At 47.7% G+C, this 25,539-nt stretch overlaps 1 protein-coding gene across 4 annotated transcripts; it reads right to left on the reverse strand.

Moving 5' to 3' along the window:
* Positions 1-119: 119 nt before the first annotated feature.
* Positions 120-25,430, reverse strand: DENND2C (DENN domain containing 2C). Of its 4 annotated transcripts, XM_067310807.1 has the most exons (19): positions 25,360-25,430; positions 16,856-17,823; positions 15,727-15,875; positions 15,068-15,180; positions 14,533-14,700; positions 11,632-11,728; positions 10,831-10,875; positions 9,317-9,504; positions 6,123-6,232; positions 5,525-5,594; positions 5,087-5,164; positions 4,093-4,233; positions 3,577-3,725; positions 3,011-3,188; positions 2,635-2,676; positions 1,567-1,672; positions 1,199-1,438; positions 768-854; positions 120-299 (listed from the first exon to the last, which is right to left on the reverse strand). In XM_067310807.1, exons 2-19 carry the CDS (start codon positions 17,665-17,667, stop codon positions 268-270), a joined length of 2,805 nt encoding a protein of 934 aa, XP_067166908.1. In that variant the 5' UTR covers positions 17,668-17,823; positions 25,360-25,430; the 3' UTR covers positions 120-267. The 4 variants fall into 4 exon arrangements, with proteins under 4 accessions (XP_067166908.1, XP_013799045.2, XP_067166907.1 ...); XM_013943591.2 differs by lacking the exon at positions 25,360-25,430 and having other exon boundaries at positions 16,856-17,836; XM_067310806.1 differs by lacking the exon at positions 120-299 and having other exon boundaries at positions 641-854.
* Between the last annotated feature and the right edge of the window lie 109 nt (positions 25,431-25,539).

Consider the following 25,539-nt stretch of genomic DNA (forward strand, 5'->3'; position numbering starts at 1 on the left):
GCCAGGCTCCGCCGGGGACGGGACAGGGGGGACGGGACGGGACGGGACAGGACGGGCCCCGCGGCTCGGGGTGGGCTGGGCCTGCAGCACGCGGACGGTAACGGAGAGGCAGAGAGCGGTTTCTGGGTGAGGAAGCCGTTATTGAGGAGGCGGAGCGCAAGGAGCCGCGGCAGCCCGCGGGGATCCGGGGGTCCGGGTCCGGGCTGCCCCCGGCGCCGCCCCGCAGCACCGCCCGGCCCTGCCGCCGCCGCCCTGCAGCACCCACGGTCACTTCTTCTGAAGAAATCGCATTTTGCTTCCTACAGAGAAAACACACTGTTAGCACACGGAGACGCTCCAGGAGCGATCGGGCTAACAACTTTCGCAAGGAAGAAATTCATGTTTGGCCGCCCTTGCCGGTAGGAAGACGTCTGCCCCCTTGGCATGTTTGCAGCCAAGGCCAAAACTAAGAAACAATTATAGGCAGCTCTAGGATTAGACGACTTTCACAAACTTTACCTAAAGATGGAAAAGCTTAAAAATAATATAAATAATATTATAAAAATATTTATATTTATTATATATAGAATATAGTATATTATTATAATTATATAAAATTATAAAAATATAAATATTTTTAAAAAAGAAAAAATTTACATAGTGCTCAGTATAGGTAAAATAGGTCAAAGTGCATACGGCAAAGTGTGCGCTCTTTTGCATAAAATTATTTGTTCAGTAGCCATGTTTATAAAAAAAATATTCGGCAAAAAACAAAGCTGCCTCTTTACCAAGACTGCGAAGGATTTTGTTCATTCCACTTGGTTCAGTCTCTGGAATGCTCTCCAAATACTCCAAGGCACGGACCTCAAAAAGACCTGAAGAAGAAAAATATCACTCAGCCATTCCCATTTCTTAGTATGTGGCATCTCAAATCATTAACAAGGTTATGAAAAGAAGATCGTGCCTGTAATATCAGCTGCAGGATCAAGCCTAGAGAGGAGACAGATACACAAAAATTCTTTGCTTAACAAGACGCATTCTGCTGTGTCATTAGAAGGTATGAAGCTATTGCCATTGCATTATGCCATATCTGCATTACATTTGCCAAGGTGCCAACAGGGTAACCTGTCAGGACAGAAGGCTCCTTAAGAGTCAAAGCGATGTGACGTTATACTTTGAAAGTCACTTTGTAAAACGAGAAATTAATATTAAACCTCACCTTTGACCATGCTCTTACTCAGCTCTCGATCTTGTATGAATCCTGCAAACATCTGTGTTTCCATGAACAAGTGCAGGAAATGACGCACATCACGTGACATATGAGATTTTCGGAACAATTCCCGCTGAAACACCCTCTCCCCTTTTTCTGTGACATTCATGTGTAGGGAGTAGTGTCCAACAATCTCCACAAAGAACCGAACAAAAGCTTCAGAGACCAGGGAGTTAAGAGGCATATCACCTGTGAAAAGTACAACAGAGTAGTCATTTCCCACTACATTCATCATTTTGGACAGTCCTCTTCTGAGGAAGAGTCATATAGTCTATCGTAGACATGTAGTCTATGTATAGACTTTTCTGTACAAGTACCTTGGGTGCTACCCTGCTCCTGAGATAAGATTTCACTTCGTTCCTCCAAGATTTGTACAAGTGCAGCCTGGAGCTTATGAGGCAGGATCTCATCCTCATCTGATACCTAAAGAAAGAAATGGCCAGGAAGGCATTTTTGTGTTTTATCTGTCATCAACAGAAACTTCTCACTGTGAACAGATGAGAAAAGCTTGTGGCACACCTGAAACAATCAGAGGGAAGTTACTTTACAATATGGGGTATGTTGGTGAAGACAATGCATTTGTCTTGTAGCCACAGCAATGAAAAACATTTCCTCAGCACCTTCCAGCTAAGTAGTAGTAGTCACATGCACAAATGACCAACACAGAACAATGTATTCTACATCCACTACACAGACTCAGGCTTAATATACCAGTGATAAAACACACTAGAACAAAAGTCTGCTCAGAAAAGATGGCAAGTCACAACATTCTGGTGAAAAAGCGATCCGTTAATACCTTTCTCCAGTTGCAGGCTGCAACACAAAATAGAACAATAAGAGAAGGGAAAGGAGATGCAAATACCCTCCTGAACTACTAATGCTCCAGGATGTTTATGTAGAGGGCACTTTCTTTACATTAGGGAAAGTCTGGGGCCAGCAGAGAATTGCAAGAGAACTGTGATAACTTGTCTTCTAGATTATCATTCCTGAAAACAAAAACAAACAAAAAAAACCCCACCTAGATGAGAGAGGAGAAAACGCTGTAGAGAACAAGCGCACAGAAACAGAAAGACAGCCAGAAAGCGGCAAAGAATCCTAGTGGTCCACTTAACAAACCAACTAAGTATCTAAGTCCAGCCCAGGTAAACAGCACCTTCAGCTTCATAGGGCTCTGTACTTCATGCAACCTCAGCCTTGCAAAAAGGATCCTTGCAAGCCTGTTCCCTTTCCTTCTCTGTGGATCTAAAAGGAATGCAGGATATTACCTGCCCCCCACAGTCTACATATGAATACTAGCTTTTGCTGATTTCTTGCTTACAATTCCATTCGTCAATGCCCTTTTGCAGCGCATAGCCATGAGTGGCCAACACTGTTACTTCACTCACCTCTTGCAAAAAACGGTCAGCGCAGAGATCAACAATCAGAACCTGGGGAAAGATGTACAAAACACATTAACTCTTACATTCAAGTATGCTGCTGTACAGAAAAAAAAAACACCTAAAACACCTTTTTTTTTAATGTTCCCAGTGGCACAGGATTTCACACACAAACCACAGGTTTTGCATAACTGCATCTTGTCTCTAAGAACAGTCTATTATTTATCTTAGATAACAATGGAACGGCCTGACGTATCTGGCAAGTCATTGACGGTCTCAGAAAAGTTTAAGACTTCATATTAAGAGAGTATCCACAGTTTCTTCCAGAGAAGTTAGCTTCCTACCACTGGAATTGTTCTTCCCATTTTTTTTCCCCAAATCTCACCTCTTCTATGGGCAGGTCCTGGAGCTGCGGTAATGAGCAGGAGAGAATGCCAATTAAGAACGGGGTCGGAGAGCAGGCAATATCAATCATGGAAGTTGGTAGGACTGGTATGTAGGTGTGTTGCCAAGTGAAGGGATAAAGTGTTGCCACTGCAGCATGGCCACATTTAGACAGAGTGCTAAAAAGGTAAGAGAAGCACAGAATGGATTGTCAATTGTACAGACATAGTTTAGAAAGGTTCATGAAAACTGTAATTTACATACAGTACATTGTTTATGCAACAGCAGAAGCCCCATGCATCTACTTTTGAAGTCATGGGGAACCAGGAATAGCACCAACCCACACTAAAGAGATAAGTAAGTAAGGTAACGTGCCCTTATCTCCTCTTGGGTAAATAGCATACTCCAAATTCACAGCATGCACATACTATATGGAGAATCTGCAAAAAGCTCTTAAATGTAACTATTTACAAAAAGTTAGACAAGCTTGCACATCAAACAGGCCCAAACACAAAACAAAACCCAACATTCCTCAGAAAGAACAAGTCACTCAGACTCATTTTTCACCTTAAATTGTCAGCAACCAAGATCACCCTCCTTTCCAGCAGGAGAGAGGCAAAGACCCGAATCATGTGAGAGACACTTAAACACTTAAACAGGCATTCGAAGTCAACATGTTCAAGTCGAGAATCCAACGGACGGCAGAGTTCCATAACCTGGGAGAAAAGCAGAGATGCAGGGCTTTGGATGAGAGCGCCACAGCATGGAGGAGAGCTGGATGAGGGGGGATCTGTCTGGAAAGCAAACTGATGGATCCTCACAGGTAGGAACCAAGCAGCTTAGACAGTTCAGAGCATCACAAACGACTCAACCAGCTCTTCTCTAAAAAGGCAGGGAATCACTTTTATCGCAGTATGCTTCTGCAGGAGGCAGGTTTCTCTGACAGCCTGCGTTGAAAGTTTAGGAAATAATCTTCACATTAATTACTTACAGCCAGCACCACTGTACAGTACAGTTTGCAAAGTGCCACTACATCCCAGAGACACCAACCAACAGAGAAAAGCTAGTCCTGATTTCAGTTACCTCATTTCCTGCTCCTGGCAGGAAACTCTTCACAGTAATAGTACATCCAGGAGCAGGGAAAGGTGCCTCCATGACACTACGCATAAATGGGTGCACTAGGGCTGGGGACATCTCTCGTCTCTTCTCCACTTCATCTAAAATCTGCAAGAAAATAAATCAGACAATGGTTCAGTGCCTGCTGGTGAGCCATACAAAATATGATTCTATGTTACATTATCCCATTCTGCAGCTACACATGAAGGGTGCAACATGGACTCACAGCCCTCTTCCCCCTTGCTTGGGACCACTGTGTAAGCTCCTCTCAAAGATCTGAATAAGCAACATGGGAATAGGTACCTATGACTACAACTTTCCATTTCTCAAATCCAGTCCCCTGCTACTGCAAGGAAATGTGTTATATGTGTTAATCAAATTCTCACAACTAGTTAAAGGAGTAACTTCTTATGTCTCGCCCTTTGGCAAGACCCCATCCTCCTCCCCAGGAAGCCTTTCTGAAATGCTGTTCTAGAAACTCAGTGCTCCAACAGTTAGAAACCAGCTTTCATCATAAGCTTGTCCTCTGTATTCTTCTGCAATAGCTGCCCTTTACCTGTAATAGCCTTTCCCAGCATTTACTTCCTTACCTACTCTCCCCATGATGGCAGGAGAAATAAATAGCTCTTTTTTCTCCTCTTAGACTGGTTTTCCATTTCCTGGAGTCATGGAAGAAGAGGATTAAGGGTCTCCACACCAGTAATACTGCATATTAAAAGCCACTTCCTGAAAGCAACTTCCTGGAGGAATAATCTTCTGTATACTGGCTGACAAGTCTCAGCACTAGTATCATTTCTTTTGCCCACTCAAAGCAAAAGTAGCAAGGAAGCACCCTGCTGGGATGGATGTTATAATTACTAAGCAATTTTAGGCTGGACAGCAGCATCCAGTTACTTCCTGGAGCTTGCAGGTTGTTGGAGACCCATGTCTGATAGGAAATAACAGGCTCTCCCCACCTCACCTTAGAGAAGAGGTTGAAGCAGCCCAGACGGCTAACAATGCAGTATACCTCCGGAAGGCGCTTTCCTTTCCCTTCTGGCTGAAAGGCAACAGAACATTTACACTGAGAACAGGGGTGCAATAAAGAACCTAGCACCTACGATGTAGCTGATTTACAGAATTCCTTCTGCTGTAGTTCCCTCTATACCTCTGACTTAAGAGATTCCTGAGGAATGACCAATCCCAGGATCTGCCTTTCATACCCAGAACCCACTTCACTGTATCGCTGGGTATCATCACGCTCCTGCCCTTATGCATTTAAGAGGCTGGTAATATCAGCAGTAGCACAGGAACTACAAAACTCACATGGGAAATCACTGCCCATTCCCATCCTCACTTGACTGTGAAAGCTTCTCTTTATCAATGTATTCTTTGCTCTCCATCCAACACAGGGGCTTACCAGGAGCTTCTTGCAGTACCCAAACCAGCGGCTGCCATCCTCACCCGTCAACACAAAAGAAAATGTTTCACTGGGGACCAAAGAACAGTCAGGGTCAAATTTACCATGCAATTTAGAGGAAGACAAGAGACTGACAGACAAAGCAAGACCCATGCACCACACAAACTACAAGCCATTCTCTTTCTGGTCACAGCAGAGACCCCTGCTATGGGTAACCAGGTTCTTCAGCCTCCATTCTGTGGAAGAACACCTGCAGACCACCGACTCTCATCCACCTATAGCTCTCCTCTTTCCCAACTGCTTCTGCATTCTTCCAAGCAGCAGCATAAGTACTTGCCACTCCCAGGAGCTGGCCTTGAACAGAAGTTACAGACTTCCTATTCCAAATAGGGAAGACGCTGCTTGGGCAGAAGCAGCACTTCTGCCTCCACCTCCATATCTCATCTTCCCCTATCATAGTAGTTTGGGGCTCAGTGTTTCCCATTTTTCTCTGCATTGGCTGCAGTTCCTTTGGTCCAGGGAACTGGCACCTAACCTAAGCCCTCAGCATTGCCCTCAGAGGCACATCAGGCATCAATACTCAAAAATAAGTCTTTACCTTTTAAGGTCCGATGTAGGAAACCAGTCTTTGGGATCTGGAAAGCAGAATTTGGGAATGACCTTTAGCCTCTCTTCAGTATCCTTTGACTGTCTCAAGGGATGTTCAGGCTGGAGGGGTAACACACGCATTTAAAGTCATGGAAGCATGGTGCATGGCTGCAGCATTTTAAACAATAAGAGAGAGTATCTTTCTGACTCTTCCAAATGCTGACCATCGGATAGCTAGTGCACAAGTACATGAGAACAGATTCTGGATATAACAGATTCCCAATTCCCTCTTTCATCATTCCTGCTGACTGGACTTTTGTAAAATTACTCAGCTGGTCTTGGTAAGTGTTGAGCAAGATTTAGTGGCATAGCCAAGTTTATAGTGAGTGAAACTAGAATTGAGCCCCCAGATGACAGTTGTGTGATTAGGCAGCCTGCCTCATTTCTGTTCCCAGGAGAGCTGAAGATGCTAAGAGAAACAGGAATGTCCTTGGCTTCTGAGGTGCAAATCATTCCCAACTCAGCTGTGAAAAGAGCATAGCTATTCTATGTCCCAGTTACCTGGTGCAGGCTCAAGTCAAATCCCTCAAAGAAGACAGGACAAATTTCCATGCTTAAAACCACCCAGAAGGGGCAAAAAGAAGATTTTCAAATAAGAGAGATCACACTTCAGTTGGAAATGCCCCTGAGAAGAGGAAGTTTGTTCCATAAAGCTGATTTTAGAAGCTGAGCTCTCATTCAGCCTATCCAGCTTACTCCACTGTCCCAAGCTGAGGCAGCATCAAGGCATAGTTAGGAAGACAGTACAGCACTTTCACAGAATAACAGTTGTACAAAAGCCTTGCTGGTCTTAGGCACGCAGCCCAAAGAAGAAGGTGACAAGCAGATTACTTGAAAGCAATGCTATTTTTAGAAGAGAGACAAATCTGTAATCAAAACACCTCCATAATCATTGCTCCATAATTAGTGGGCAATGGTTCCTGCAAGTCCCCCATCAAAATACTGTAACTTGAGCAGAGGATAAATAAATACCAATAAAATCATTTGTTTTGTCAGTGCATTTGTAAAAGCAAGCAAACAGCCACATGGTACAATTGAGTCTGATCGCCTGCTGGGGCAGCAGGAAAGAACAACACACTGCCCTTCCCCAAGGCGACAGTTAGATTGTGGCGCTGTACCAGGGAAAAGCTAAGTCTGGTAGCACTCCTTTCTGCCTTCTAACACCCTAAAGTTTGCACTTTTAGCAGCTATCATTTATGCATCTTCAATTTTACCCACTAAATTAAGACTATGCACTCTTTCTGGCTGTGGTCCCTTATTAATTTTGTGAAGCAAAATGTTTAGACATTTAAGATGTTAAAGGTATTTGCACACAAATCCCTTATGCTACTGGACACCAGGTGTCCTGCTGGAGTCCCACATAACTTCCCCTAATGAATTTAACATCTCCTTCCCTATTTGGATGTCGTGCAGATTCCTTAACAATCTCTGGCTTATTCCTGATAGCACAGCTAGAAGAATTATTGGTTTTATTCTGTTCTTAGTGGACGGCCCCAGGCACAAGCCTAGATGGTGACAAATGAATATTCAGTCTGGGACCACGGAAGCAAGTACCAAGGCTCCATCCTCTTGGTTTCACACTAAGTCATAACTCAGTTACATGCACTCATCTTGTCATCCGTTTGGGCTGAACAGACAGAGAGAAAGTTTATTTCAAATGGTTTGCTTTGGTTCACAGTACTTCAACTTCCACAGTCAAGCTCAGCTTTTGGGGGGCTGGTATATGTGGCTTTGCCTTTTTTTTTTTGTTTTTTTTTTGCCAAAAAGTATAAGTAAGCATAAAAGTCCTGGGGTTCTAGTTCCTGTATTGCATCAGCCAAACTGCCTCAGTCCTTGCTATAAATCAAACTGCCTTGATGAGATCAGACCAGCTTTGGGAACAAACTTTCACTGCACTCCCTTTCCTCTCCTGCAGGCTGCCTCAGCAGCGTACCACAATACAGGATGGCTTTGCAATATTTCCAGACAATTAGAATAGGAGTTTTCCTAGTTCCCACAAAAGACTATAAACTCTTCATTACACCCAATGAGCATTAAGCACAAGTGCACTGGCTAACCAGAACAGATTCATTTTCATTAACAGGGTCAGAGGTGATTATTTTCAGTTTAAAAGGCATTGGCAGTCCTCCAACTCTCATGGGCTTTATCATCTCTCAGCTCTGAGCTCTTAAACTAGATTTGCCATATTCTCAAACTCCCAGGCGGTCCCACCCACTGTACCATAGTTAGTGGGACAACAGTCCCTAAAATCTCATCTTTATGTATTTCTCAGACATTCAAGAAGCAAGCTGGATCTTACTAGCTGTCAAAGCTAGTGAAGGAGATATAAGGCGCACCAAGACCCCACAGACAAGGAAACAAAATAGTCTGCCACAACACAAACCCAGCTGTATTCACACCAGAACAATATTTAGACTGAAAAAGAACATGGCAAATTATTGTTTATAGAGTGGACAAGGCCCATAACCCAGCTTTGCCCAGTTATTTCTGAACAGCAGCTTTGCCTCTCCTAGTACCAGAAAAAGGAAGGGTTCAGTCAGTACTTCAGGTAACCAGATCAATTACACACTTGCATTTGATTGCTTTGCCAGCTGAATCATCACAGACAGGCACACCCGTGAGGAGAAAGGAAAGGCTGCAGCATTTTAGCAGCAGGGTCAGTCACTTCTGGAGATGCACTGTCTCTTCAAACCAGTTTTTGTATTTTCAATCCCTGTCCCTTAAGAAATCTACCTTCCATTTCTCAGAGACATCAGAATCAGGCACAGAAGCTTCTAACTGCTCTGTCTTTTGAGAGAAAAATGTTTCTTCTCTGAAAATTTGAGGTTAGAAATTCCTTTCCATTACAAATCCAATTTCCCTCCCTGTGAGAATAGTGTTTCTGGAGGCACCAAGTTGGTGGGACTTCCTAAACCTTACGATATTACAGGTATTTATACCAATGGGGAATCAAGACAGGCATTTAACAACTTGTCCAAGACTATGCATTAGATCAGTAACAGAGGAAAGTGCTTCAAATCCCAAACCCATATTCTACCTATGAGGCCAGTTTTATTAGTATAGAGCTCAGGAAGGGACAAACACACAGAAAAAATGAACGGTTATTGAGTGCGTTGTGTGGGGAGGTTTCCATGCAGCTCTTACCTTGCTGGGAAACTGCTGTATGATCTGTGGTGCATATGTCATCTCTGATGCCTTCTTGTGCAGTGACACCACCACAAATAGCTCAAATAGTTGCTGCTCCTGGAGCTCTATCAAATCCCTCTCCAATGTCTGGTAGTGCAGGTTCCTCTTGCAGCCTGAGTGCACCTGCAGCAGGCACCTGTGTCGACCTGAAGGAGGGGGCGAATCCAAAGCCAGCCTGTGACTACTATTGCCACACACCCACAGCTCACAGAAGAGGAATTGTCATTACCTTCAGAAGGGGGAAAAGAGATGGGTGCATTTGCCTAACCTCACAGCACTGTCTCATCCCATGGGAATGGGAGTCATTGGTCAGCTCCTCAAGCACAGAGCTGTTCCAGGCACAGGAGCACTGGCCTTGCAGCAGCTCCGCAGCCCCTTTTGCCTGACAGCTAGCGTTCTGCTGCTCTCCTGACATTCTTTCCATGCACCTCCAAGCAACACTGTGGTAGCAACGAGGAAAGGCTAAGAGAAGAAGCCCAGCCTCATCAGTTCAGTGATGTTGCCAGGCTTCAGGCAGCTACACCATAACGCAGCATGGGCATTCAAGAGAGGCAGTTTCCTGGCCAGAAACCCTCCAGGCTGGGATGTCTTGGCAGGTAGTACACACTCACAAGCACAGGCAATGCTCTGACTTAAGAAATCCTTGTGGCCCAGGCACCATGACGCATTCTGGACACCGGAAACAACCGTTAAATCAGACAGTGACTCAATCACTGTACTTTTGAGTCTTCACCCTCTATTACTCTTCTTAACACAAAAAAGTTGAACTTCATCATCACCTCCAAGTTAAGGCCTTTTGCATGCTTATGTCTAAGTAAATGAAACATCTGGAACAATTCAACTGGTCCTGTTCACTGGATTCTCACTGTATGTAGTTATCCTGCTCACAGACATGCCAGAGTCATTCACCAGTGCTGCTGGCCAGCCATTACCTTTTCACTTTCAAATCTTACCAGCCTAGAAACTCAGACCTCTTGGGTCTTTCCCACACCAAGTGGTTGTCACAAGTCTGTAGTCTGGGCCCAATATCAAACTCGGGGCTAAGGAATCAGACAAATAACCAAGTGATTTCTCCCTAGAGGAAAGGGCATTTCAGAATATTACAAATATAAAACAGAGCCAAGGGAGGGAAGTAGGGGGTAAAAATGATATCAAGTGTTAGCAGCAAAGGTGATCCAGCGACAATTCACTGCAAGACATATTTTGGTAAGCGTGACTCTACTAATTCAAAAATGAATCTACTTTAGCCACTGGCAGATGAGTAGCATTAAACATGAAGGGCTCAGGATAAGTGGCAGAAACAGAGACCAATTTGTCACAGCAACAGCCCCCAGCCTTGGCACACCATCTCTCAGACGTTCCCTTTCTCTGTCACGGCAGAAGCCACAATTAGTCAACATGCTTATCCCATCAGAACCCTCGCCAAATATATAGCACTACAGGGACAGGACCAACCCCTGTGATTCACTCACTTTTTGGCTGATTTTCTGTATCGCTTTCATTCCCGCTGGTTTCACCTGAAACACACATAGTTTTCACTTATTAGCCATGCTGAAGGAAGATGGGCAACACCCCAAGTTGGGAAAGACAGAGAACTTCAGACTCATCAGGCCAACATCACGCAGGGCTGCTCATCTATCCTGCTCTAAGCATCAGCAAAGAGCAGCTATTACTGGCAAACGTGCTACAACAGTAAATTTCAAAAAGGAGTTGATATGAAGTCACTGTTTCCAGTGAGCCATCTTCTAGGTCAGCTGAACACAGGCCAAGAACAGAAACCAAGTGGTTATTTAATGCTGCTAGGAAAGTTAACAGCATTGCTGAATAGAATATAGCATAAATGAAGACCATACCAGTGCTAGAAAACCAGAACACAAGAATATCACTTTAGAGGCACAAAAGAGATGAGTGGAGCAGCCAGAGGTGGTTCTCATGCAAAGTGGTTTTGGTGTGGATTTTTTTTGTTTTGTTCTGGTTTATTTTTTGAAAAAGCACTTTTAACAACTACTCCATCTCTTCAGGATCAGACAACAGTGGGATCTTCCATTTTTAACAGTGTTAGACTTGGGTTAAGCAGGTGTTCCCAGTCCTAGCGGTGCTGAAAGCCCAACAATTTCAGTCAGAGTTTCATGCAGGACATAGGGTTCAGCACTGTTGAGTCAGCCCAGCATGAGCTGGTGGTACCTGGCCTGTTAACAATACCCCAGGACATGGGGAACTTGCACCATTCAACAAGTGTGTAACAAAGAGAATGGTGCAAGAGTCCTCTATACCTTTCATTGGAGGAGCTTCTTTCCCACTGGGACTGAGCAACTTCACCTTCTTCTTTCCACGCTTAGAATCAAAGATCTCCTGTATTTTTAGTACAAGCTGAAATCCAAAGCAGAAGCAGAGGTTAATATGGGGTCCAAAAGGGGCACAAGTGCCAACGGAAAAGCAGCCCAACAGCTATCATCCAGCACAACACTTTGGAAAGGCTGCTGAAGTCCTGCCAGGGACCCTGGCTCAAAGGCTCCTGGCTGGAGCACTTTTAGTACAGCTCCCTGGATAGTGAATAAGCACAGAACTTCTGCTACAAGAGAAATAGCACAATTCAAAGCTGACACCAAACTGTATATACATTCTGGAAGTTCTCATGTTTCACTTACGAAACAGATAGAAGTGGCAAAATGTCTAGCATCAGATCTCAGTTTTCTATTACAGAGGCCAACTACAAAGGGACTTAAAGAGTATCTTATAAATCTTCCTCTGCAAAGGATTCTGAACTCCACATACCCACAAGCATCTCAATTCTTTCCAAGCCCAGAAAAAGCAGAGCTCTCTCAGTGTAGCCTAGTGTTTGTTTCTTCAAATTTGTTGCTGCAGATGGATGTCAGATAGCTAGGTAAAGTTCTCCAAAGCACCATGCTGGGCATAGAACAAGGCTACACTGAGCACAGTCCTTGACCCAAGGTAGTTTGCTAAAATGAATGGATCATACTTTCAGTTTGCACAGGTGAGGAATGCCAGTGGGACAGAGTAATGTGCCAACACTGCAGGAACACCGCAGACCTGGTCCACTGGAAGAAAAAGCTTGGGAAACAACATAGCCCGAAGTAGGCTAAGCTACAGGCATGGAAGAAGTGTCGGCATTTAGACACTTCAGGTAGATGCTGCTAACATTCCACCCATTGGTAACAAAATCCTTAAAGCCAAAGTCACAACACTTTCCACTACTCCTGAAACAGGTCTCTCTGGGCTCCCACCCTGAGCTGCCAGGTACACAACATCACAGGCTGTGGCGGCTCCTTGATTCTACATGTCAAAGAATGATATCATTTCACTGAGAAAAAGGATTTACTTTAAATGCAGCAAGCAGGTCAAGTTCATTCTTGTCTCAAGTTAAGAATTCATTAAATGCTCCCACGCTGAATGTAGCAGGGTGGGGCCCAGTCATTTGTCACCACAAATACTGCATAAAAAGAAAGATATCCAGCAAGAGAACCTGTTTTTCAGCTCAAGCGCTTATCCCAAGCTCAGCAAACTAGGCATAGGCTCTTCTCCTTTTCAGATCTATTTCTCACAATTTTCTGGGCCAGACAGACATGTCCTTTTAGTGTGAGGAGGCTGCAAGAAGGAAAAAAACCCGCAGCAGAAGGTGCTTCTTCTATTGCAAAACCTGCCTTCTTTCCCCTCTGCCATCCACTTTTATCTAGAGGTTTTCAATTTCTGTTCTGATTTTTGCACAGTTGAGTCACCAGCGAAAGATGTCATGTGTGTTTAAGGCAGTAATGTGTTTCTTGAGCAATAAAAAAGTTTTTCTTTTTGGACTCCAAACCTTTTCTGAGTCTCTCTAACAATCTTGGCTCAGTTTTCTGAGAGCGGAGAGAATAACGTGTGCTTCCTGCTTGTAAATTGTTACCAGATTTTTGGAATGGGTTTGGTTTTGGGGAATGTTTTATTTTCCCCTCTCCAAAAGAAAGACACTCTCTGTCATAGCATTTTTATAAAGTTGCCACCTCCTTCCTGATTTCCCACCCCTGCAGTTTGTTTAAAACCACATATGAAAGATCTTTATTATTCTAAAATACTTAACATTTGAACTGTATTTTGCAGCTGTCCCACTCTATCCCCCAGTCTCATGCAAATCGAGCAAATACACTCAATTTTTCATATGCAATAATGATCTGCAGAAGTTAAATGATTTTACCATGGCTAAAGTAAGTTGTCGCCATTACTATAATTGGAACTTGAGTCCTAGGCACAACGCACCAAGCATTCACCACTACGGCGGTAGCTGCAGCTGTCCTACAACACACACTACATTTCATCACTGAAGGACACAAGCTGGTAATTGATAGTATTATCTTGAAAGATTCCCAGCACACCAGGTAAGAATTACAACCAAGTCCTCTGTCATAAGGACGGATTAAATGCCTTTCTCACTACTCTGGCATCAGAAGCATATGCATCTTTTACACACAGGCAGTAGGGAGTGGCCAGAAACGCAGGCAGGAGAATTGTATGAAAGCTTTGTGAGATGGGTTCATCTCTAATGAGCTGCTCATCACCTTTACACCATGAAACAGCTGCAAGAGTATGTTCCTAACGTCAAGTCAAGGACTACAAGCCAACATGCCAAATAACCAAGTGCCCAGCAAGCTCCCCCAGCAGCCCCACACACTCAGCCATCTAACAACTTGGCCCCTGCGCAGTGAGAACATAAGGAACAGTCTGAGACACATGCACAGTATTGTACAAAACCTGCCCTTTAGCTCGGAGAGCCTCCTTGCATTCCTGCACCACACTCAGCACAGAGCCAGCATCATCACACTTCATGGAGGTATTGGGAACATACTTTTAATGACAAAGCACTAGGAAGAGCTGGTATTCAAACACAGCACCAGTTTACATTTCACTGACTACCCTCTTTGCAGATTCTTGGCCATCAGCACCACCACCATCCCAGCCAGAACTGGCACTCTGTTTTTTGATCTCCCAACACATGCCTGCTACTGAGAGGGGAAATGGTTTGAGCAGGGTCATCTGTCCACACACACAGCAGTGATGAGCAGCGTTCACCTGCCAGACACTCAGCTCCATGACCACTTACAAAGCACTTACATGGTGTCAGATAAAGCAGCAAGAGTTTGAAATGCCACGCAAGAAATAAGGTTTCATGCTTAAAATCTCACCCAGGGCAAGTTCTTTCTCCTGCTAGCAGCCTCTGCTGCTCGGAACAGCTTCCACTCTGTCAGCGTGACAGGAAGGGTTATGTCCTTCAATATTTTACCTTGCAAACTTGTCTGGGAGGACTTTAGCTCAAGTGTCTTGCGACTGAGAAAGGCAGGCTTGGGGGGAAGCTAGAAAACAGAATCAGAAGAGATGGTCAAGCATAGGATTAAGCTTTGGTCCAAACTCACAGTCAGAGGAGTCAGATTACAAAAGATAAATTTCCTGCAACCTCCTGTTCTACCAAGCCAACCCCTCCGGCACACTCAAGCAGCCCATCAACACTCTCCTTTTCCTATCTTTTTGATCCTTAACAGCTTAATCAACTGCCACTGCCATGGCTGTTCATTACCAAGTACATTAATAGCAAATAATAAATATTAAGGAAAGACAATGACATGTAGCAGTGGAAAAATTGAGGTCAAGGGGAGCACAGAATAGGCCCCTTGTGAGGATGACTCCCTGTGAACACATGACAATTTAATCCCCTCACCCTACCTTGGGAGCCTTAATGGCGCTCCGGGGGGGTGGTAACTTCCAGACAGACGGGATCTTCCACAGGGGTAGAGGCAGCACTCTGATATCTTCATAGGGGTTTTCTTTCGCAGGACCTGGAAAAAGCATTGGAGAGGGGATTTATGAAAGGAGATAAATTCCTGCATTCTTGCAAGGGATATGAGTATGGAGTGTCTGCACAGTTTGCTGGCAAGCTTGAACAGGTCTGGAGAGAGATCTGTAGTAAGATGGATTAAGTTTCCACCATCCAAAGATGCTTCTAACCCACTATGATCATCTAGGCAAGCTGTACAAGGATTGACCAAACCACAACACTTCTACCACTGCAGGGAAACTAGCTCCATTGCAAAGCAGCTGATTTTGTCAGTGTTCACGTAGATCTCTATGCAGCACTCAAGCAGAGCATGCAGAGAACTACCAAAGAAGTCAGTTTAGTGCATGCCTGTTCTAGTGAGGTCCACGACATCTAAACCAGCCTGTTCACATGTAGATAGCTATTAACATTAACAAGGAACCCCAGATGGGGAAGACCTTAGAGCTGGACAGGTCCTCAGTGCATTCTCACCTTCACACCTACCTCCCCAGAAAATTTGCTACCCCCAAAGAAAGCGAGTGCATCCCCCAGCAGCATAGGTACATACAGATAATGTCCTCATAGATGTTGTCTTCTGACTGTGTGTAGAAAAGCCTGGATCCTGTGGTGCCTTTTGTCTCTTCCTGAAGTTTGTGGGGGCTGGTGGCTACCGTTCGGTTGCGGAAGCCCTGGATGTCCTCAAACTCAAAGGATTTCCTGGAGGAAAACCAGCATAACTTCTTCTAAAGGCACCTGCATATACCAGTGAGTTATTGTCTCTGGTCCACACAGAGTATGGTCCTCCTTGGGGCCAGCAAACACACGGATGCTCCACTCTGGACTCACCGATTTCCAGTCAGCTCCTGCTCCCTTACCCTGGAAGGTTTTTTAATGAAAAATGGAGTTGGAGGCTCCATGGCCAAACACATTCTGCACAGGTATGGTGAGTCTCATCCTGTCACAGAGGCAGGAACCCACAATAGGTTTTGGCCTTCAATCCAAAATAATGGCATAGAAGTCACAAAAGACCTGAATGGGATTTAGCCCATCATCATAAAGTTCATGTTTTTTGCTGCACACTTTGCCACCATGGAAAAAGGTGTTTTAAGGATTCAGGAGTCCTAGCCACATCTCCACCTATAAGATTCACACTCTTCTCCAGCACAGCTGCCCTAAGCAGCTCATCTGCTTGTAGGACTAGCATCAAACTAGCTCAGAGGGTTATTACTCTGTGACAGTGACCTACAGGCAAGAGGGCAGAACAGCCAAACCTACTGCAACAGTGATCACCCACAACTGATAGCCCCCAACTGTAAGTAACAAAGAGAATCTTTCTTTCAGAAGGATGTCTGAACATTTAACCACAATACTGCCCCCAGAGGCCATTCTGAAATCCACAAGAAGTGGGCGGCACTCTCCCTGGGGCCAGCATATTCCCACTCAATTCTATTTTAATGTGTGGGACTGAGATTCGTTTGGGGCTTTTAACCTTCTTTGCAAGATTATCAGCAGCAAAGGCAGAGCATTCACAGTGATGGAAAGGGGTTACTTTCATCCAGAAACATCCTCTCCCATCAACAGAAGTATCATCAGTACCAGTATCTCCACAAGGACATCATGGCAAGCAGGTTGTGTGGACTTATCTAGAAACTGATTTAAGGAAACGTGTTTCAGACATGAGAGATGAATCAACGTACCTCTGGGTTCTTCCTCTGATCCTCCTGCTGGCTACTTTCTGCTCAGGACTGTGAGAGGATGGCACCAAGTCTCCTCCACAATGATTCTGCAGGGGAGCTTCCTTTTTAGCACTGGCATTGCTGCAGCTACTGGGGTCCTTTTCTGCAAGATAGCGGAAGGTCCTACGGGGCTTGGGTGGTGGGACAGCTGCTGGCCCCACCTCTTGCCCCTCAGCCTCCGAGTAAATGTTTTCCAAGCTCCTCTCTGTCCTGCAGAGAGAGTCCACCCCTTTGGCTTTAAGTGCTCTTTCCGTGGAGTCACAGCTTTCTCGCTTCCTCTGAAGGTCTGAGGGCACTACCAGGGCTTTGTCAGGTGGAAGGGGATCTACTCTCCTCCACAACCCTTGTGAGGTGCAGAAGTTGCCTGGGGGCAGTGTCTCCTCTGAGTCCAAGAAGCCTGCTTGCCAGTCTCCATTCTCCTTCGCCTGGGAAATCAGGCTGCATGCACAGGGCCTGAGGTCACCACAGTCATCAGTCTGCAAGCAGCTCCTTGCATTTTCCCTGAAGTCCAAGCCCAGGCTCTTTGGATCTTTAGATCCAGTCTTTCTGCCCTTCTCTGTATGCCCTGGCTTCACTTTAGATAGAGCATCACAGCCTGGATCATACTTTACCCCAAAGTCCTTCAGCTGCTGCTGCTTCTCCTCGCTGGAGCACCCCCGTGTCCTCCCCTCCCACTGGGAGATCTTCTGTTTGATGTTGCGGCAGTGGCTCCGGGAGAGGGTCTGCACAGCAGAGCAGGAGAAGCTACTGTCCACTGTCCCTGTTGGGTGCATGGCAAGTGCCAGTGTGCTTACAAACACCCCATCTCCAGCTTTGTCCAGGTCCACCTGTGTCCTGCACACATCAAGCTGTCATGAGACTCCAAAGCATCCAACAGTGTCCAAGAGCCTTTGGATGTCAGCCCTGCAAGAACGGCCTCCTAGCACAACCTGTGGACAGAGAAAAGAAAACAATCATCAGCTCTACTCCAATCATACACACCACCCGGAGGTCCCAGCCACACTCAGGCAATTGCTGAAGAGCACTCCTCCCCATATCACATGTTTAAGACTGGCTTCTGGAGCATGCTCCCCACAAAGCCTCATTCTGTAGCACACATCTGGAAGGGTTAACGAAAGGAAGCAGAGGCCTCACTAGCTTAAGAAACAAACAAACAAAAAACCACCACAACAAGAACAAAGCACAAACATGGATTCCCAGGGTCCAAACTCAGGGAAGTCACTTAATGGCACAGGGACATTGCAGCATGGTCTATCCCGAGCAGACCTCTCAGCCAGCCCCTCTGCTTCTCTCTTGTCCTGCAGGTCAGGCAGGAGTGCTCAGTTTCTCCTGATGCTCTGCACTGCTCAGAGCACCTCAGGCAGCACACAGCCAAACCACTGCAGCAGTCCATCTCTGCTGGAGCTCCCAATACAGCACAGGCACAACAAGATACAAAAGGCCATGCCAGCATTATAGATAGGGAACCACATCTAGTTTTCCAGAGAATTAGCAGCAGCAAGATGGCTGCTGCTTCACCCAGCAGAACTAGGACAGTCGTCTTGACTGGAGAAGAGCCCAACAGCACTCCTCCCTCCAGAAACACTCTCCCTGCTGCACAACACAAGTAAAAACCTGTTTGATGTTATACCTGCCAAAACTCGACCTAAATTTGCCAACAGAGACACCTGAGTGCAGTGGAGCCCAGCCTGTGGCTTTCAGCCAGGAGAAGTTTTAAAAGACCTACAATGGAGGCCAAAAGGTGGAGAAAACTCTAGTAAGATCTTGTGCTCAAGAGGAAAGCAGCCCTGTATTCAGATCAGCAGGGGAGAAGGAGCTCTAAAGAAATGCTAAGACTTCTCCCACCCAAGGTAGAGCCTGAGCAAACAGAAGCCATGCTGTTTAAGATTCCTCTAATGCATAATCTAGAGGATACAGCAAACAGTCCTCCAGATAGTCCTGCAGCAAGAAAGGCAGGTGATCTGCCACTTTAGCAACAGGGAGAACTTCAGCTGCTGCACAGACCCAGCACTTGCAGGTCTGGTATGACGTCAGTACAGACATTTCATATGCAGAGCCCCCAGCCTCTGAGCCCTTCAGCTCAACCTGTGCAATTAAAAGAAGAACACTGGCCCTGGCAGACCTACTTGATATAACTAGTGAGCTGGGACAGCCCAGGGCTTCCCAGGCAATTCAGTGACGGCACCAAACTTCAGCTCCCTGCTGGACTTTCACACCCTGTACCAGAGCAGCACTGCTCAGTGCAAGCTCTTGCTGTCTGGCATTGCTTGTTGCATTGTCCCAGACAGCTGCAAGTAACTCTCCCACTCAACAGTGAACACGTTAAACTTGGACAATCTGGGTAAGCCTGCTGAGCTGGAGATATGCATTACATCTTTCACTCCTCTGTCCCTCACCATATTCTGCCCCATCCCTAACACTTTCCTACCAACACTACTCCTGAACACCACCAGCACAGCCTCTGGACAAGTAAGGACAAGCTACTACCACACACATGACACTGAGGCTCCAACACGGCACAGCACCCTTTTCCACACCAGCCAGGAGCAAGATGCAGGTAAGGGACAAGCAAACAGAAGAGTGCTGCTGACTCCCCTTGCAGGAAGCAGGAAAAGATCAAGACAGGTGTGAAAATGAGAGAGCACATAAAGAACAGCAGCCCCCATGCAGAGCCCCCACACCCCCCAACTGCCTCACCCAGGGTGCTGCAGTGCTCCTGCCCCCCCACGGCAAGACCCTGTTCCCACACAGCCAGGCTGCTCCCCATGGCTCACAGGCACCCAGGGCCCCCTCCTCTCTGCTATTAATAGCCTTGTTTCCAAACATCCTGAGCCAGAGTAGAGCCGTCCTTCCTCAGTCCCTCTCTGTGCAGCCCTGATTAGCAGACAGGAAAGCAACTTTCCTCTTTCCTAAAGCCATTGCAGCTGATCTCCAGCAACAGCAGCTGCTCTGGAGGGCCTGAAGCACATGCTGGCAATGGGAAGGCTCTGAAGGGAAAAGCTGGGCCAGGGAGCAGGGAAGCAGGGAAGCAGCCTCCCCTCAGCCAGCACAACCTCAGACCAGGCATCTTCACTCCCTCCCAGGTCTTCAGACACAAGACCTCTAGATGCAGAACTTGCACATGGACAGGCCCCCAAAAGGACCTTGCAGCATGGTGTCAGCTGAGCCAGTCCAGACTGATCAAAAGCCACCAGCATCAGGACAGCACAGCCAGGGACAGTACAGGAACAAGGCTGAGCACCAGAACCCTCAGGCCTCCTGGGAAAGGAGAATCCAGCACCCTGCCCAAAGTAAGCAGTGGTCTCCAGAGAAGAGCAGGAGGTCACAATGACCAGAACTAGGGACAGCAATACTCCAAGTCCAGCACTTCACAGAGGATGTAGCGCAGTACAGGGAGTTCCTAGGATGGTGCTGCTGGCAAAACACTCTGGGAAGGAAAACTGCAGAAATTCCTGGATTGACAGAGTTCCCAAAGAGGAACCCTAGCAGCCTCCCTGGCACAGGGAGCAAAGGGCCCATTCATAGGACTGAGTGCTCTAAGGCCCGTGTACATGTTCCCCTGCCGGCCATCACACGCACAGCTCCATGATGACACAAACCCCACATGTGGCATGGAGGGCTTCCTTGCCTCCCTACAGCACAGGCAGCTTTCTTTTCCCAGTGCTATCAGTTATCACCTCCCCCTGGACACAGACAGGCAGCTTGGCAAAACATCTGCATGCAGCATCCACGAGGGCAAATCACCACACAGAGCAGACTGAGTCGCCCTGCTCAGCATGTCAGCTGGACCCATCCTCAGGATAAGCAGGGCTGCCTGTGCTCAAGTGGGTCAGGTCTGCTGGCTGCCAGGATACCCCATGCCACATCACGCCCCCTACAATTCACGCTGGTGAAGGTGCAATGGACAGTGCATTTACTGTAGTTTCCTCAGCCAGCTTGCCATATATCTACTTCCTGGTACACAGCCATAGCCCAAGTCAACCTAATACCCCTAGCCTCCACCAGGATTTACTGTGTTAATGTAGGTCATGCAAGGGTTGAATCTTTGTATGCCACTGGTGACACCCCCACCAGGCAGATGCCAGGTCTGTCCCTACTGTCCACATCTGTGTTCCCATGATGAGGCACAACCAGCAACAGAGAAACATGGTGGAGAAGCACAGCCCCAGCCAACCTACAGACACTGGTCTGCAGTGCTGCCTCGGTTTCTGCTCACTGAGGAATGCCCAGAGTTCAAGCAGTTCACCCAACACTCCAGCAATTGTCTGGCTCTAGCATCCAGAGCTATGTAGATCCAAATCTAGAAACAGGATCCACACTGAATTTATGTTCTCTTCTTCAGCATGAGCCCACCAAGTAATACTATCTCTCCAGACAGTGAAGCAATAAGCTTCACTCACCAAAGAAGCCCTACAGCTTTGACTGCAACAGCAGGGGTCATTCAAAGGCATGTCATTGATCTTTGAACTACCAGATACAATGAGAAACACATGGCTCTTGGCTCATCTTAAATGCAGCCAACAGAACACAAGCTTAAAGGAAGCACCTAATGTTCTCTCCTGCTCAGCGCTGTCCTGTCAGCCACAGCCTTGTACTGTCTCTTCCAAAATAATCCACTCTCCTAGGAGAAGAATGTGGCTCCGCACCTGTATAGGCTTGCAAGGCAAGAACTGGGCATTACTCTAAATTCATCCTGTGAGCCCTGGCAAGGATAAACTGATCTCAGATGAAGAGCAGTTTGGGGTGGTCTGATCCAAGCAAACCAATCCTGTAAGACACAGCCTGAGACCAGCCAATATACAGCCTAGGGACACAAAACTGGTAGAGACCACCTGGGTCAGGCAGCCAGCACCTGTATCTCAGGGAAAACAGACACCATCCCTTTCACAAACTAACCAGACTTTAAGTGACACTGCTGCTTTCCTGACCTCTCCCTCCAAACTCCTTCAGTATGTTTCCCAGACTTTCCACAAAAGATGAATTTATTACCCCTGCTTCATTAGTACTTAGAGCAGTCCATTGTATCCACGTGCACTGAATCATTTTATTGAAAGCATTGGTCACAGGCTAAGAGACTTTAAGTCATTTCTAGACAAAGCCTGCCAAAGGTATCACACGTTTTCCCCCAAAGATACCCTCTCAGATCCACAGTGTCTGAAAACAGTTTCCATATCTTTATCCAAAGCAGAGGAATGAGGCACTTTCCCACCACATGATAGGCAGCCCTTACTCTTTTTCCAATACTGAAAGCCAGAGATCATGCTAAGCATTTTCCATGCAAAGGGTCTCAAGACAATTCAGTTTCCTGAAACCACATGCTCCAGGAGAAAATGCTGCCAGCACCATTCAGGAACAAAATACTCTCCAACGCTGAGGTCAAGCCCACCCACCGCAAATGCTACTGCCTCCCTACAACCCTCCTCACCACACTCAGGCTTGCAGCCAATTAGCTAAACAAAGGCACTAACACACCACTTCACCTCATCCTGCTGCAGAGCAGGCATCAAACAGGCGAATCACTGGCCTGACAACCCCACACAGTGCTGAAGCAATCTTCTACTCCTTTTATGAGAGCTGGGCAGTTCAGAACAACCCAAGGAACAACAGACCACCTTTGTCACTGAGCCTTCTGTGTTGGTAGCCAAATACAAGACATGCTTCCGGTCTTGTGAAGTCTAGGGAAGCTGCTGGGTCAGTCCTGGAGGGATGAGGGCAAAGCCAGCATGGCAGCAAGGGCCCTTTCCAGAGTGCTCAGCTACTCCCATTCTGCTCAGCTCCAGAAAAAAACTGAAGCTTTTCTGAACAACAATCTGCCATACTAATGGCTGAAAGACATGGGCAGTACCAAACAAACGGATTTTATATCAAAACAAGTAACACCTCAGGAATGTGGTACGCTTAGTCATTTCCATTTCAATACAAACCAACTCTAGTTATTAACTCATTGGAAGCTGCTGCGTATGATGCTGTGGAATGGAGTTCCAGCTTATCAGGCACCTGGCTGCATAGAGGACAGACCTTAGACAGTTAATGTGAGGCTAATCTTAATTACATAGCAAAAGGAGGCAAAGTCTGGCCACTGTCATGAGTCCTAAGACTTTTGTACTGATGAGAAAGATATTTCTGACTCTTTCAAATTTTAGTGTTTTTCTGAAACAATAAAATTCAACCTTCTGAAAGTAAGTTTTTACCCCTGCCAGAAAAAAGCTTAAACTTGTAAGCCCTGAAGGGTTCCATGACAGAGGATAAATGCATGGAACTCACACTGTATTATTTTTAAACTCATAGTTTTTTGGACCTGACTCACAGTATCTGGATGCTCAGGTTAGCAATACTGAAAAAAGCAGTTGACTCAGACACTACACCACAAGCTGGCTGCATGTCCCAGGGACTCTGCAGCTTCAAACCAGAACTCAGACCCAGCAAGTGGGCAGAAAGTTAGTTAAACTCAAACACAGGTTTCCTGGAACAGTTTCTTGGTGGAAGTATCTGAGATGAGAGCCTGTCAATAGATTTGTTCCCTCCTGCTCTCACTTCTGAGCTCCTAATTCCCTCAAGGCTGACATCACTAAAAGCCAAAAACACCCTTATATTACAAGGGCCACCATGGATGGGCTGTGTGGGGCCGTGACAACCTGCCACTCACTCCTTTGGGAAGGTCTCAGCAGCATGGAGGCAGCTGCACCAAGATGTTGTGAGGGTGCAGACCAAGGACAGCACCAGAAAGCCTCTCAGGCACAAATCTGGGTAACATGTTCCCGGAGCTACAGGTAAGGAGCCACATCCATACTGAAAGACTGGCAGAAAAACTCGCTCAGCAGTAACACACCATTCCAGGATGCAGCACACCAAGACAGATCCTCCAGCCAGCAGTTTCAAGCAGAGATACTTTACAAGGCCATCACCACCATTTATCCTCTGCTCCCCCTGACATCCTCAGCATGTACCTTCTCCCGAAGGCAAACTGGAACAGACATGGTCTTTGGGACAGCCTGCCCAGGAGCCTTTCAGGGTCTATTTCTTCACTTACCACATCCTGCCCCTGCAGAAGATTATCTTCTAAATGCCCAGGTAGCCAGCAATCTGCCTGCAAGCCCTTGAAGGGATGACTCCCACCTCCCAGTCTCACCAGTGATTGAGACACACATTGTGGTCCTGGGAAGCAACTAGGCTCCTGACCCTGGTCAGGATATTTCCACCGCTCTGACACACATCTGACTTACTGCCTGTCCCTAACCCACTTTCCTGTGAGTGAGGGGAGGGCTCCAACCTCCATATGTTGCTGGAGTCACCTCCAGCAGCACACAGCATTTTTCCAGGGAGACCTCCTGCAGCCAGAGGCACACTGAAGGCCAGCCAGCTTCACTGGGCCCCAGGTGCCGCACCAGGGAGCACTGACCTCTGCACGCCCCTGCTGCTGGCAGAGCCCCGAGAGGACAACATGGGGGCTTGCCCAGCAGCTTCTTGCTTCTCCCCTCTGCTCTCCCTTCCCATGCAGCAGGGTCACAGTCATTCATCCCTGTCTCTTGCTGTGATAGACGGGGCAGCAAAACCCACAAGAACTGTCATTTCCAGGGGCTGTCTTTCCTGCTACCTATCTGCTACGTATCTCCCTTTGCTGAGGCTGACGGAGGTCCCTGCCACCAAGGTGAAGAGCTCCTTTCAGCGCTGGGACAGGCTGTGTCCGACTGTGGCAGCGGGAGCAGAGGAAGGGGCTCGCGGCCAACAACGGGACAGGCGAGGGGAACCACCGTGCACTACCCAGGGCAGCACGCCGCAGGGCAGCGCAGCCGGAGGGATCCCTTAGGCCTACGTGTCCGTGCAACCAAGAAGCATCGAAACCTATTGCTATCTGAAACATCACGGCCTGCTAGTAAACGTTTAGCCTTAAAGAAGCCCTGTACGAGGGACTGTGGTGAAACCCGAGGCTGGTGACTCATCCAAGGGATCCGGTGGGCTAGAGCAGCCGCCTGCTTCCTCCGGGCTCGGCCCGTCCATTCATTCTCACCCTTGGCCCCACGGGGATGCCCGGTTCGCTGCTTCCCGCCCGCCCGGGACGAGCGCGGGGCCCTGGAGGGCCTGGCCGCCGCGGGGCCCGGACGGGCGTGGGGCCGGACGGGCCTGGCCGCCGCGGGGCCCGGGCACAGCGGTCGGTTCTTCCGCAGCGGAGCGCCTCTGCCGCCGTGACGCACCCAGCAGCAGCAGCAGCAGCAGCCGCCGGGCAGCCCGGACGGGGCCGGGGCAGGTCTGCAGCACCGGGGAAGCGCTCCGCACTGCGGGCCGGGAGCCCCCCCGGCAACCGCCGCCCCGCCCCGCGGTAGCGACCGGCCGCGCAGCCCCGCTCCCGCCACCGCCCCCACAGCGCCGAGCCCGGGCTGACGGGGCAGGGGAGACCGGTCCCGCCGGGCTTGCCCGGAGCGCCGCGCGGCCCCGCGCCCCCTGCCCCGCGCCCCCGGCCGCCTCACCCGGTGCCATCGCCCGGCTCCGGCCCCAGCACCGGCGCCGCTCGCACGGGCTGCGTCCGCGCGCCGCGGAGTCACCGCCCATTGGGGGGTGCAGCCGTCACTCAGGCAGCAGCCCCCGCCCCCCGATGCTGCCCCCCCCCCGGCGCCGGCCCCGCCCCCTCGGCGCCGGCCCCGCCCCCT

This window comes from Apteryx mantelli, chromosome 25 (genome assembly GCF_036417845.1).
Source record: "Apteryx mantelli isolate bAptMan1 chromosome 25, bAptMan1.hap1, whole genome shotgun sequence".
NCBI lineage: Eukaryota > Metazoa > Chordata > Aves > Apterygiformes > Apterygidae > Apteryx > Apteryx mantelli.